At 36.5% G+C, this 13228-nt stretch overlaps 1 protein-coding gene and 1 long non-coding RNA gene across 4 annotated transcripts; both read left to right on the forward strand.

Moving 5' to 3' along the window:
• Positions 1-1003: 1003 nt before the first annotated feature.
• LOC137746583 (uncharacterized) lies at positions 1004-4897 on the forward strand. Its single transcript, XR_011069873.1, has 3 exons — positions 1004-1218; positions 1297-3728; positions 4037-4897. It is a non-coding gene; the product is annotated as an uncharacterized lncRNA (long non-coding RNA).
• A 3849-nt stretch (positions 4898-8746) lies between these two features.
• Positions 8747-12748, forward strand: LOC137746579 (probable disease resistance protein At5g66900). Of its 3 annotated transcripts, none has more exons than XM_068486595.1 (6): positions 8747-8991; positions 9329-9989; positions 10104-10507; positions 10803-11158; positions 11304-11509; positions 11657-12748. In XM_068486595.1, exons 2-6 carry the CDS (start codon positions 9338-9340, stop codon positions 12496-12498), a joined length of 2460 nt encoding a protein of 819 aa, XP_068342696.1. In that variant the 5' UTR covers positions 8747-8991; positions 9329-9337; the 3' UTR covers positions 12499-12748. The 3 variants fall into 3 exon arrangements, with proteins under 3 accessions (XP_068342696.1, XP_068342697.1, XP_068342698.1); XM_068486596.1 differs by lacking the exon at positions 8747-8991 and adding an exon at positions 9027-9075; XM_068486597.1 differs by lacking the exon at positions 8747-8991 and having other exon boundaries at positions 9332-9468; positions 9569-9989.
• The last annotated feature ends 480 nt before the right edge of the window (positions 12749-13228 follow it).

The following is a 13228-nucleotide window of genomic DNA, read 5'->3' on the forward strand; positions in this document are numbered from 1 at the left end:
ATTAGAATCCTAGATATGCTTACTAAGTATGCATCCGTAGAAAACACAAAAAGAATTCATCAATGAGACAAGTAGTGAACCAATTTTCATCCATTCGTAAAAGTAATTCAAACGAAATGTCATAACAAACTTGCAATCATATTCGGGGCTTCAAAACAGCCCCTAACTACTAAAAATTAGTTACACATAATTCTCAAATTAAACCAAAAGAAAGACATGAGTTTGAGAAGATAAAACCGAGAGAAGAGAATGCCAAGATTTCCTCCTTCTTTTCCTTCCTTCCCTAACGCAGCAGCCTTGCCTTTTTCCCTTGATTAGCTTCTTTTCTTTCTCTCTTTTTTTTCACACTTTTTCTCCCTTTTTGTTGCTACAACCTGTAGGTCTTTTCTTCTTTTCTGCTGCCACAGTTTTTTCTCCATAACTCACCCCACCAACAGCCATTTAGTGATGACAATAAGTGGGAGGAAATGCTAAAACAATTGTAACTCTTTGGGCAGCCTTTATGCCCATTACTCTCACTTAATTTTTCATTTCCTCTTATATTTGAATAGGTGTTAGCTGGCTTGTTCTTGGCTGCATCAGTTTTGGCTGTTAGTTTTATGGGATTTATTACTTTCAATGCTTTCTTGTCAGTTACAAACTGCTCAGCCTCCTGGGAACCTTTCAGTGTTAGAACAACCATAACTTTTTCTAGAAAAATGATATTAACAATCCGCGAAATGTTCCAGAAAATAGACATCCGTAGCTTTCCAAGCATATAAGGATCATTCTCTAATTCATTCTGAGCTGTCCGTAACTTGCTTCCAAAGTCAGCTGACCTGCACAGGCAGTTTTGACGAATTTATTACTTAAAATTCCACTTGTGTTATTTTTCTTTTCTTTACTTGAAAAATCCTACAAAACACAAAAACAAAGTAAATAACTCAAAAATATAAGGAACTAACTAAGAAAAGACAAGTGAATTTGATATAAAATATATATAAATATAAGCTTATCACTTGCTTGCCTCCAGAGCAGCTTAGATGCCTTGGATAAAGAAAAGACTATGATCAAGGAGTGTTTCCTCGACCTAGGTTCATTTCCCGAGGACCAAAGAATCTCTGCTGCCACCCTCATTGACATGTGGGCGGAGTTATATGGTCTAGATGAAGAAATTCTGACCATTGCCAACCTTCACGGGCTCACCACCCGAAGTTTGGCGAATCTTGTTGTCACAAGGTATGCACGCTGCTCATAATTTTCTATTCCAAATGCATACCGAACAAATCATGAAAGAAATTAGTATTGATCATCCAGGCATGAGAAGGAGGTGGATGGCTATTACACCGAACACTTCGTCACCCAGCATGACATGCTTAGGGAGTTGGCGATCCATCAGGTGATTCAAGACCCAATAGAACAGAGGAAAAGGCTAGTTATAAACATATGTGGGGACAACCTTCCTAAGTGGTTGACAGAACAAAAGTATCAAGCGTCCAAGGCTCGACTATTATCTATCTCAACAGGTTCCATCAATCTCTATAGTAAATACGTCATCGTTATATATATAGTAAATACTTATACATGCACACAAGTATGTGCGCACGGACATGCTTGTGTGCACACACACTCGCTCATTCATATTAAGACCTCAGTAGGACTTCGGTACATTTAATTTCAACCCACACTAACATCTTAAAGCTTATGGTTTGCAGATGGAACCTTCTCAGCAAAATGGCCAAACATGCAAGTACCCGAAGCAGAGGTTCTAGTTCTGAATTTTCAAACAAAGAACTATGCCTTACCTCAGTTCGTGGAGAAAATGGATAAACTAAAGGTTCTAATAATAACAAATTACGGTCTGTCACCTGCTGGACTAGATAAATTTGAACTAATTGGTTCGTTATCAAATCTTAAAAGAATTAGATTAGAACGTATTTCAATTCCCTCCATAAGCAAGGTCCTCAAACCTTGGAAAAGTCTGCAAAAGATATCATTTTTCATGTGTGATATCGGTCAAGGTTTCAACGACTGTTCCATTTCAATCTCATCAGCATTCCCAAATCTAGAAGAAATGAACATCGACTATTGCAGTGATTTAATTGAATTGCCTGCCAGACTTTGTGATCTTAGTAAACTAAAGAAGCTCAGTATCACTAACTGTCATAAGCTATCTGCCTTGCCCGAAGGGATTGGAAAGTTGGAAAATTTAGAAATGCTGAGGCTAAGATCCTGCACAGAACTGTCGAAGCTTCCAACCTCAATGAAGAACCTTGGAAAGGTAAAATTTCTTGATATATCTGATTGCTTTGGCATAAAGGTGTTGCCCAAAGACATTGGTCAAATGAGTAGTTTAAGAAAGATCGATATGAGACAATGCTCAAGGTTGCAAGAGCTGCCTCCATCAGTCATGGATCTTGAGCAGTTAGAGGAAGTGGTCTGTGATGAACAGACAAAATATTTATGGGAATCTTTCTTGTCGTGTCTCAACAACGTAAGGATAATTGTGGCCAAAGAGAATATCAACCTAAATTGGCTCCAAAAGACTCAGTTCTGACACATGTTTCCTCAATGAACGTTGCTCTTAAACCTCTGTGTGGTTTGCGTTTTTTATGGGGCTTTTTAAACTATGATGTTTAGAGACCTTGGCTACTGTCCAGAAAAATGGTTTGGTAGGAAACAAAGAGAATGTTGTGATTCAAAATCAAGAAGGATTTCATGATTGGGGTCAGTTCCTGAACCTCCAATGTTACAGTTGGATTGGATGAGCCTTTGAGGGAGTTGAAGAAGACGGGAAAACCACATTGGCAATGAAATTATGTCAAGATGAGGAAGTCAAAGGTATGATAATACTTTCTAATTGCTTTTTATATTCTGAAATTCCTTATCCCCACTGAGGAAAGTGGCTAACCTAACCAGAAGAGTTATAGTAGAATTAATCTGCAATTTTGACATCTTTTACTCTCAATTAGTACTAGTAGTATGCTATAGATGTCGTTCATTGAGTTGAAGCCTTTTGTACACTTAACAGCTTAGGTTATATATAACATCAAAGTTAATCGACAAATGTAATATTTCAAAGGCTCAAAAATCTTCTGAGAAAGATTTATTTCTCACTATGCAATCCACAACATACATACTTATCAAGTCTTCACAACAAAGTGGGGAAAAGAAATTGTTTTGATCTTTTACAGTAAGTATGCACATACAGAAGTGAACACCCATTTTACCATAAGATTTTTCTTAAGAACTAAAACTGAAATAAGAATGAAGATGAGTAGGTAGTCATTAACCATTTTCACGAAACCCTTTAGATGTTAAAAGAAACTTGAAATTTCGGTATGCAACTCAGATGGTAAGCCTGCAGATACTAAACCTTTGTAAGGGAGTACGGCTTGCCATTACAGTGACTGGGAAATCACTTCGTGGACAAGCTGCAGAATTCTAGCGTTCAAGGCTAGCAGACTGTTGTAAAGGTTCTGTTGTTGGTTCTAAGACTGAGTTGCTTCTTTGACTTCAAAGTAGCATAGATGCCTTGGATGGCAAAGAGGCTATCATGAGGGAATGTTTCAGACCTTGTTTCATTTCCTGAAGATCAAAGAATCTCTGCTGCTGCTTTCACAGAGTGAACCTAGACTTGATAGAAGATAGAAAAAGACTGATTGTCGTAAGTGGACACAATCAACCCAAGTGGTTGATGGAGCAGAAGTCTCAACCCATCAATGCACGCCTATTATCTATCTCCTCTGGTTGTCCCATCTTTCTCTTTATAAAATGCATATAGGTGCACATATGCACATCTACCTATAACCAGCACACGTACACACACACACACGTAGATACGCATTCATGCGTGCTCACACACACACACACCTACACACAGACGCACGCTAAGATTTGAATAACACTCATTTATTTATTTTCTCCATACACTTGAACACATACACAAGCACATGTATATGTACCCACGCAAGTGCACAGACGCACACGCTAAGATTTGCACGTAAGTTTCATTTAATTTCTGTCCTACTCATATCTGGTAGCATATTGTTTGCAGATGGAATGTTCTCAACACAATGGCAGAGTGTTCATCTACCACAAGTTGAGGTTCTAGTTTTGAATTTTAAGACAAAGAACAATGCCTTACCTGAATTTGTGCAGAAAGTTGACAAACTGAAGGTTCTAATAGTCACAAACTATGGTTTAAATCGGATTAGAGCGCATTTCAATTCATTCCATAACCAAGAACTTCGTTGCATTGAAGAGTAAAGAAGATATCTTTATTCATGTGTAACATGGGTCAAGCTTTCCGCAATTGTTCCATCAAAATTTCAGATGCCTGGCCCGGTATAGAGGAAATGAATATAGACTATTGCCATGATTTGGTGGAACTGCCTGCCGAGCTCTATGATCTTGTTCATATGAAGATGCACAGTATCACCAACTGTCATAAGCTATCTGCCTTGCCTGAAGAGATCGGACAGCTGGAGAATTTTGAAGTATTGAGACTAAGGTCCTGTACAGACTTGGTAAGGCTTCTGGTCTCTATTGAGAACCTCACTAAGTTGTGCTGTCTTGACATGTATAATTTTTTCGGCATTAAGAAATTGACCGAAGGTATTGGTAATATGAGCGGTTTAAGAAAGATCAACATGGGACAATGCTCAAGATTGGAAGAGTTTCCTCTGTCAGTGTGGGATCTTCACGAGCAGTTAGAGGAAGTGATTTGTGATGAAGAGAAGAAACATTTGTGGGAATCCTTCTTAGCCAGAGACAAAATCAAGGTGGCAAAAGAAAAAACCAATCTGAATTGGCTCGAAAAGCCTTAGCTGTTAGACCTGTCTTTCCTCGATAAATGTTGGAGCAACGTTTTTCTGATTTGTGTTGCATTGTTTTCTTTAATTTGTATTTTCTTGTTGCATTTCGTTCTTAGTTCTGTCTAATTTCGAAGTTTCATCACATCAATTTGTAATACTGTTTATATCAAATTCTCTTGAGCCTTAAGAAATTATGCGTTATTTTTCCTGTGTAATTATGATGTTATGGTTTTACCCAATATAAATAATGTGTATTATATTTTCTTGGATTATACAAAAAATGTTTTTTTACTGCACCTAATATGTAAATTATGGATTTAGTTATATTGACAAGTTTTCCTTTGTTGCTCACATAGATGATTATATATTGAGATATTCTAAGTTGAGGTATATAATATTTTAATTTAATGACGTTGTTATTGTTGATATCGTCGTTAGACCATCTCCAATTCTTGGGTCAAAACTCAAAATTTTTAGCTCACAAAATTTAGGGTTTTATCCAAAAACAGTTTTTTTACTCCAACCCTTATGAGTTAAATTTTTAGCTTGAGATTAAGAATGAATTTTGGCTATTTTTTTAAAATAACTTTTGGAAAAAAAAATGAAGTAGACTATCCTAATTTAATTTTATGAACATTTTAACCTAAAAAGATTTAGATTTCGATAAGTATTAAAAAAATTACTAAATCAACACCATGAAACTCATAAATACTATCAAAGAATATGAAACACACATGATAGAGATGTATAAAACACGAAACAAATGAAACATATATAAAACACAGGAAATACATGAAACATATGAAACACATAAAACACATACAAAACACATGATAGAGATGTATGACACACGAAACACATACAAAATACATATGAAACACATGAAACACAAACCTACACACACCATATTCTTCAATCATCCTCTTTATAAGCATAGGTTGAATACCTAACCATCACATAACATATTCACCAATCATCCATCTTTCATAGTGTTTCTGTTTTCTCAAAATTATCCAACTTTCATAGTGTTTTTGTTTCTTCAAAAATATCAATGGATGATAGAATAAGGTGTAGCCTGTCATTGCAAATGGCAAGCAAATGTTGTGGTTGAGGAAGAAGAAACCAACAATGAAGAAATCAAATTTGCAAACTCACTTATGCAAAATGGGCAACATGCCGAATCTAGCTTTTATGGTTTTGTCACAGGCCATTCATTTGTGCAGCGTGACAGAGAAGAGTGCCATGATAGGATGATAAAAGACTACTTCATTAAACGTCCGAGATATCATCCTCATGATTTTTAGAGGCGATATCAGATGAGGAGAGAGTTTTTTAAAAACATTTTGAATGCAGTTGTCCACTATGACCACTACTTTGCAATGAAGATAGATGTTATAGGCCGACAGAGTCTCACCTTATCAGAAGCTCACATCTGCATTTCGAATGCTAGCCAATGGGTGCTTTGCAGACTCATTGACAAATATTGTTGATGTGTAGCGATCACTACTATTGAGAACATCAAGCACTTTTGTAAGGCAATTAAAGTCATATATGGATAGACATACCTCTGAAAGCTAAATCGTGAAGACTTGAATAGGCTTCTACGTAAGGCAGACAAAAGAGGCTTCTCTAGCATGATAGGAAGTCTCGATTGTATGCATTAGGAGTGGAAGAATTGTCAAATTTCTTGGGTAGGCCAATTTAAGGGCCGTCGCAACAAGACAACCATTGTGATCAAGGTTGTGACATCTTATGACACTTGGATTTGACATGCATTCTTCGACACCTTTGGATCAAACAACGATATCAATGTTATTTGGTTTTCTCCCTATTCGAAGATGTAGTCTATGGATGGCAACCAGAATGGAGGTACAAGGTAAATGGTAATAGACATGAGCTAGGTTGCTACTTAACTGATGATATTTATCCTAACTAGTCTACCTTTTGAAAAGTTATTATCATCCCGATGGTGCAAAGATGAAATTGTTTTCGTGGAAATAAGAGTCTTACAGGAAAGATGAGAGATCGTTTGGATCCTACAAACTCGATGGGTCATTGTTAGAGAGGTTGCAAGATTCTGGAGTATGGAAGACCTCCATTCAATCATGATGACATACATAATTTTGCATAACATGATTGTTGAAGATGAGTACGTAGAACTTGAAGAAGATTTTGATGAAGATGTGGATGGGGACCAACCAATATATACTAAAGGGGCAAGAGACACTGAATATCTTGTTGCAACCACATATGAGACTCGAAAGGATAGGGTCACACTGAGTGAGTACATGAGATGTCTTACTAGAATTCAAACTCCTCAAGTTCATGACACACTCGGAAAAGATTTGGTTGAGCATATATGGCATTGAGAAGGAGAACGGTGATTATAGACTAGCTTGTAATAAATTTAAGTATGCTAGTGTGGTTGTTTCCTTGTAATAAATTTAATTGTGCTAGTATGTTGGTATTTCCATATATTATCTTTCTTTGTTGCAAATAGATTTTTTTTTTTTAATTTCAACAATTAATAAACCATAAAATTAATAAATCTTCATAAGCTACATAAAATTAATACAATCAATAATTAATAAACTACATAAAATTAATTCAATCGATAATTAATAAACTACATATAAATTAATACAACAATTACTAATCACAATAATATTGACCATCTTGACTTGCTGGTGGATTTGGTGGTGGACTTTGGATATAGGCTTGAGATGAATTATCATCTTGAAAGATACTCGTTGTGGCATTCTTTCGCATAATTTCCTTTTGCTTATTACAGGAGAACTTCTTCATATTTGGAGTCTATCTGTTAAGGTTCTCCCTCATTATATCAAAATCGAATCTTTCTTGCTCCATTTCCGATTGCTTCTCAAAGGCCAAGCACATTTGTATCGCTTCCTCCTCCTGAAAGTCTTGGTGTCCAGACAATTTTACAACTTTGGAAGAAATCATTGCACCAATTGGATCTTGCATCTTCCCTTTTCTCTTTATTTCTTTTTGTTTATCTCTTCCCGGGAGCCTTGGAAAAGAAGAAGTTGGGATCCTTCATTGCCAACATTTGTGCTTGCGTCTTCACTAGAAAATAAATTTTCCCCTTGTTGGTCTGCATCGGTTCCTCATCTCGGACAACCCTTGAGGACGTCCCAAGCATGATGCTACTTAAAAGTTTTTGGATGAATTTTGACTCAAATATATATTTTTTAAAATTATTTTAGCTGTTGAATTTAAATTTGGACCGTTACATTTTTTTTTTTTTTTTTACTGTTGGATTTGATCATATTAAATCTTAGTTGTTGGAATCAATGAATTTATAAATATAAAACTAAAAAATAAAATAAATTTTAAACTTGGACCGCTTGATCAACCAACAATCCAATGAATCACTGTTGTTGGATGAAAGAAAGAGTCGTTGGGCTCTGCTGGGTGGACGACAGACCCACGTGCACATAATCACCTAATTGTCATTCTTTCGCGCGTCACGTCTCGCTCTACACACTCAGCCAATTTAGGGTACGTCCACGCACATATGTGGGATCCTTTAAGGGTTGAAATGAAATGAAGAGGGAAAATACAAGATAAATTTTGAGACTTACTTCAAAAATTAGAGTGAGTCTTGTTGCAAAATTAAAATTTTCAAAATATAATCGGTGATAACTTGTCAAATATAATCCTGATGGCCGACTGTAAGTGCAATTCTGCAAGTAGGAGGAATTGTTAGACATTAGTCATATGGAAAAGAATCCTCTCTGAATGCTTTCTTTCTAATCCATCAAGTTCGAAGATTCGAATCATTAAAATTTGATCTAATAGTTACAAACAAAAATTCATTTTAAAAGTTACAATAACTTTAACCATTAAATTAAAATTAAATAGTGTGAATCCCTGCATTTAATGGATTAATCCCTTTCCCATACTGCTCATCGGCTCTCTACGCTGTTGTCGCCTTTCGAAATTTGCCTTCACAATTTAATAGGATAAGAAGCAATATTTTCTGAGAAAAATACAATTCTGGTCGCCATCTACCTGCAGTATGGTTGTTGGATTCTCTCTTTCGCTCTCACCATGAAGCTTCCCAGACATGGTGATGCGGTTTCCTGGTTAATTCCCAAGTCTCCCTCCACACTCAATCAGCTATTGCCAAAGTCAACGCGCTCCAACTCCGAAATTTCTATCGAGCTTCAATGTAAGTATTTCTTTGCCAACTCCCAGATAGTTTGTTTATCCTATCTTGCTTGATCACCAACAACGCAAGAGAATATCGAACTCTGTATGGCTTGTTTTTTGAATCTCTTTATTTTGGAACCCAAGTTTAAAAGTGTCTCACTTTTCCACAGTTTCTAATCTGTTATTGTTTTGGGAAAGTGGCTCAAATGGTCCGAAATCAAATCTCAATTATCGAAGACATACTGAAAAACTGATCATTTCAGCAGCCAATTTCCCTGTTATTTTCTGTCGTCGTAAATTTTAGATTGAAACTTTTGTAAGTTTTTCTGATTTTGGTGTTGGTTTTTGTTGTTAAGAATCAAGGAATGAGTGGAGTAGGCGACCTATTCGGAGGGGCTGGTCTCGGAACACTATTGAATGTGCTGTATGATGTCCTCAAGGAGCTGATCACCAAGAATGTAATGTTTAAGCCCCTACTCAAAAACATCAAATTAAGGTTAGACTCTTTGGAACCATTGTTGAAAGATATAGAAAAATCCAACAAGAAATTGGACCTATCGGATAAGGAACTCAGAAAATTGAAAGTACATTTGGAGGAGGGCATAGATCTCGTCCAAAAGTGCAAAAAGATTCGATGGTGGAGCGTATTATTATACAAAAGGTACAAGTACGCCAACAAGCTGATTGAATGGGATGCATCTCTTCAACAACTTTTGGTCATACTAAAAGTTCAGGGAATAAGGGATGTGAAGGACAGTGCAGTTACGGTGAGGAATATAGAGAAGGCGGTCAGCAGAATTGAATCGAATATGGTGATACCAAAACAACCCGACAATGAAGCTTGGTGTGCAGTACCTGAACTTCCGCCGCTCGTGGTTGGATTGGATTTTCCTCTAAAGGAATTGAAGAGGAAGCTTCTAAAGGACGAAAATGTGTCAATGGTTGTGCTGACTGCCCCCGGAGGATGTGGAAAAACCACTTTGGCTACAAAGTTTTGTCAAGACAAGGATATCAAAGGTATCATATATTATAAGTTTGCACTCTGAATTGTATATGTTTTTTTACTTTGTACAACTATGGAAGATTTAAATGACGCCTCAATGACTGATTTGTTATGTTTTCTCTGGATAGATACATTCAAGGATAACATCTTCTTTGTCACGGTTTCGAAAAAGCCTAAATTAGAAAATATTGTTCAAGATCTATATCAACGCAAGGGTTTCCAAGTCCCTACTTTCCAAAACGAAGTTAGTACAGCGACGTGGCTGCAACGTTTTCTGAAGGAAGAAGGGCAGAATCCTTTACTGATTGTCCTGGATGATGTTTGGCCTGGATCAGAATCCCTTGTGGAGAAGTTTGATCAATTCAAAACGGAAAATTACAAGTTTTTGGTGACATCTAGGTCTGAATTTCGGGGATATGGTTCCCCTTATTATTTGCAATCATTGGATCATGACAATGCGATGAAACTTTTTAATCATTCAGCATCCCTCGGACATAAGAGCTCTCATATTCCAAAAGATCTTCCAGAAAAGGTACTTTTTAGTTGCAACGCACATGTATAGTAAAAAATTAGTTGATTTGGTTTTGGAAAATTATCAAGAAATTATGTTCACTTTGCGCAATGCATCCACAATTGAGTGAATGAACACATCCATTTACCGTATAAACCTGTGAGTAGTCATGCATCTAAGCATACTTGCTTGTGGACTAAAACTAAAATTAGAATACTGTATATCGTTATTTAGCCATTTTCTCATCTTAGTAACTTGAATTTTGGCTCTGCAAGTTAAAAGTTTGTTGATTTTGTTGTGGAAAATTATCCTGCAGATAGTTGAGCGTTGCAAGGGATTTCCGCTTGCCATTACAGTGGTGGGGAGATCGCTTTGCGGGGAGCCTATAGAGATATGGCAAAAAAGAGAACTTGAATTGTCCAAAGGTTTTTCTATTCTTGATTCAGAGACTGAATTGCTGCTCTGCCTTGAACGAAGCTTGGATGCCTTAGATAAAGAAATCATCAAGGAATGTTTCTTAGACTTAGGTTCATTTCCAGAAGACCAAAGAATCCCTGCGGCTGCCCTCATTGATATCTGGGCAGAGTTATATGATGTAGATACAGATATAGAGTGCATTGCAAACATCTACGAGCTCACCAAACGAAGTCTAGCTAATCTTGTTGTCACAAGGTGTGCATGCTTTATTTTCTCTTGTATGATATTTTCACTTGATTTTCCCCCTTATATTCATGACCGGTTGATGCTGATAACTTGTTATTGCAATATGTTGGTTGAAGAAATCTCTTCTAAGAAAATTAGTTTTGATCATCACCAGGAAGGACAAGATGGAGGGGGACGGGTATTATAGTGAGCACTTTGTTACCCAGCATGATGTTCTTAGGGAACTGGCTATCTATGACACAAAAAAAGGACCAGTAGAACATAGAAAAAGACTGATTATTGACATATGTGGAGACAAACTTCCAAAATGGTGGAGAGAACAGAAGCAGATGAAGGCCCGCTTATTGTCCATAACAACTGGTTGTTCTATCTCTCCCCTTCGCTTTAGGAATTACGTAGACATGCACAAATAAATATTCATTCCCCACGCACGTGTGTGCACATTAAGTCTTAATAATACTTTCATTTTAGTTTCTCCTCCCCACACTCACAATTGTTACTTTGCAGATGAAGGGTTTTCAACAAAATGGCACAACTTGCGAATGCCAGAAGTTGAGGTTTTAGTGTTGAATTTTCAGACAAAGAACTATGCTTTACCCGATTCTGTGGTGAACATGGGTGAATTGAAGGCTGTGATAGTCACAAATTATGGTTTCTTACCTGCTGAATTGAGTAACTTCCAACTTTTGAGTTCATTACCAAATCTTAAGAGAATAAGATTAGAACGCATCTCAATTCCTTCCATAACCAAGAATCCCATACAATTGGCGAGTCTGAAGAAGATATCCTTGTTCATGTGTAACATTGGTCAAGCTTTCAACAACTGTTCCATCTTATTCTCATCCGCATTCCCGAATCTAGAGGAAATGAACATCGACTATTGCAGTGATTTAATTGAATTGCCCGCTGAGGTTTGTGATCTGAGTAAACTCAAGAAGCTCAATGTTACTAACTGTCATAAGCTATCTGCCTTGCCTGAAGGGATTGGAAAGTTGGAAAATTTAGAACTGTTGAGGCTCAGATCCTGCACAGAACTGTCGAAGCTCCCAACCTCAATGAAGAACCTTGGAAAGGTAAATTTTCTTGACATATCTGATTGCTTCAGCATCAAGGTGTTGCCCGAAGACATTGGTGAAATGAGTAGTTTAAGAAAGATCAACATGAGACAATGCTCAAGGTTGCAAGAGCTGCCTCCATCAGTCATGGATCTTGAGCAGTTAGAGGAAGTGGTCTGTGATGAAGAGACAAAATATTTATGGGAAGCTTTCTCATCGTTTCTCAGCAACGTAAGGATAATCGTGGCCAAAGAGAATATCAACCTAAATTGGCTCCACAAGACTCGGTTCTGATACATGTGTTTCCTCAGTGAGCGCTGCTCTTCAAACTCTCTGGTGGTTTGTGTTTAAGTGTTGACTTTTTAAACTCGACTGTAACATAGTTTCAAATTCCCCCTGTACACAGTTTCTTTACTATTTAGTTTGAGAATTTGTTTGTGTTATACAACACGACAATCTGATTCATGCTTTCCCAAAATAAAAAGTTGAAAAAAAATGAACCAAAAAAAAAGGTTGAAGAATCTCCATAAGATAAGAACTTTCATGTCATGGAGTTGGGTGTTAATTTCGTTGTAAATTTCTCTGGTATCTATACTCACATCTACCGGTCAAGTTTTAAAAAATGTTCATATATAATCCAGATTGATTATATATTGCGATGAATCTGTCTCAAACTATGTTTTCCAGCAAATACAGCTCGATTAGTCTTGTTTAATGTTAATTGTTGAAACAAAGAAAGAAAGGTTCATATTTTCTCTTTTGGTTATAAGAACAAGGCCATATTTTCTCTCTTTTAAAAGTTGTTGTAATGATATATTTAAAAAAAAACAAAACAATAGGCTTTTGACATAGAAGTCGTCGAAAAAGTAGATTACGAATAACAGTATACTTTATAAGAAAATATACAAATTCAATACTTTAGAAAATGAATAACATCGATTATACTTTAAAGGAAAATACACAAATTTAGTACTTTAAATCTCAGTCATTGAATTTTTTTATAATTATTTTAACAGTTGGATTT

This window comes from Pyrus communis, chromosome 10 (genome assembly GCF_963583255.1).
Source record: "Pyrus communis chromosome 10, drPyrComm1.1, whole genome shotgun sequence".
Classification (NCBI taxonomy): domain Eukaryota; kingdom Viridiplantae; phylum Streptophyta; class Magnoliopsida; order Rosales; family Rosaceae; genus Pyrus; species Pyrus communis.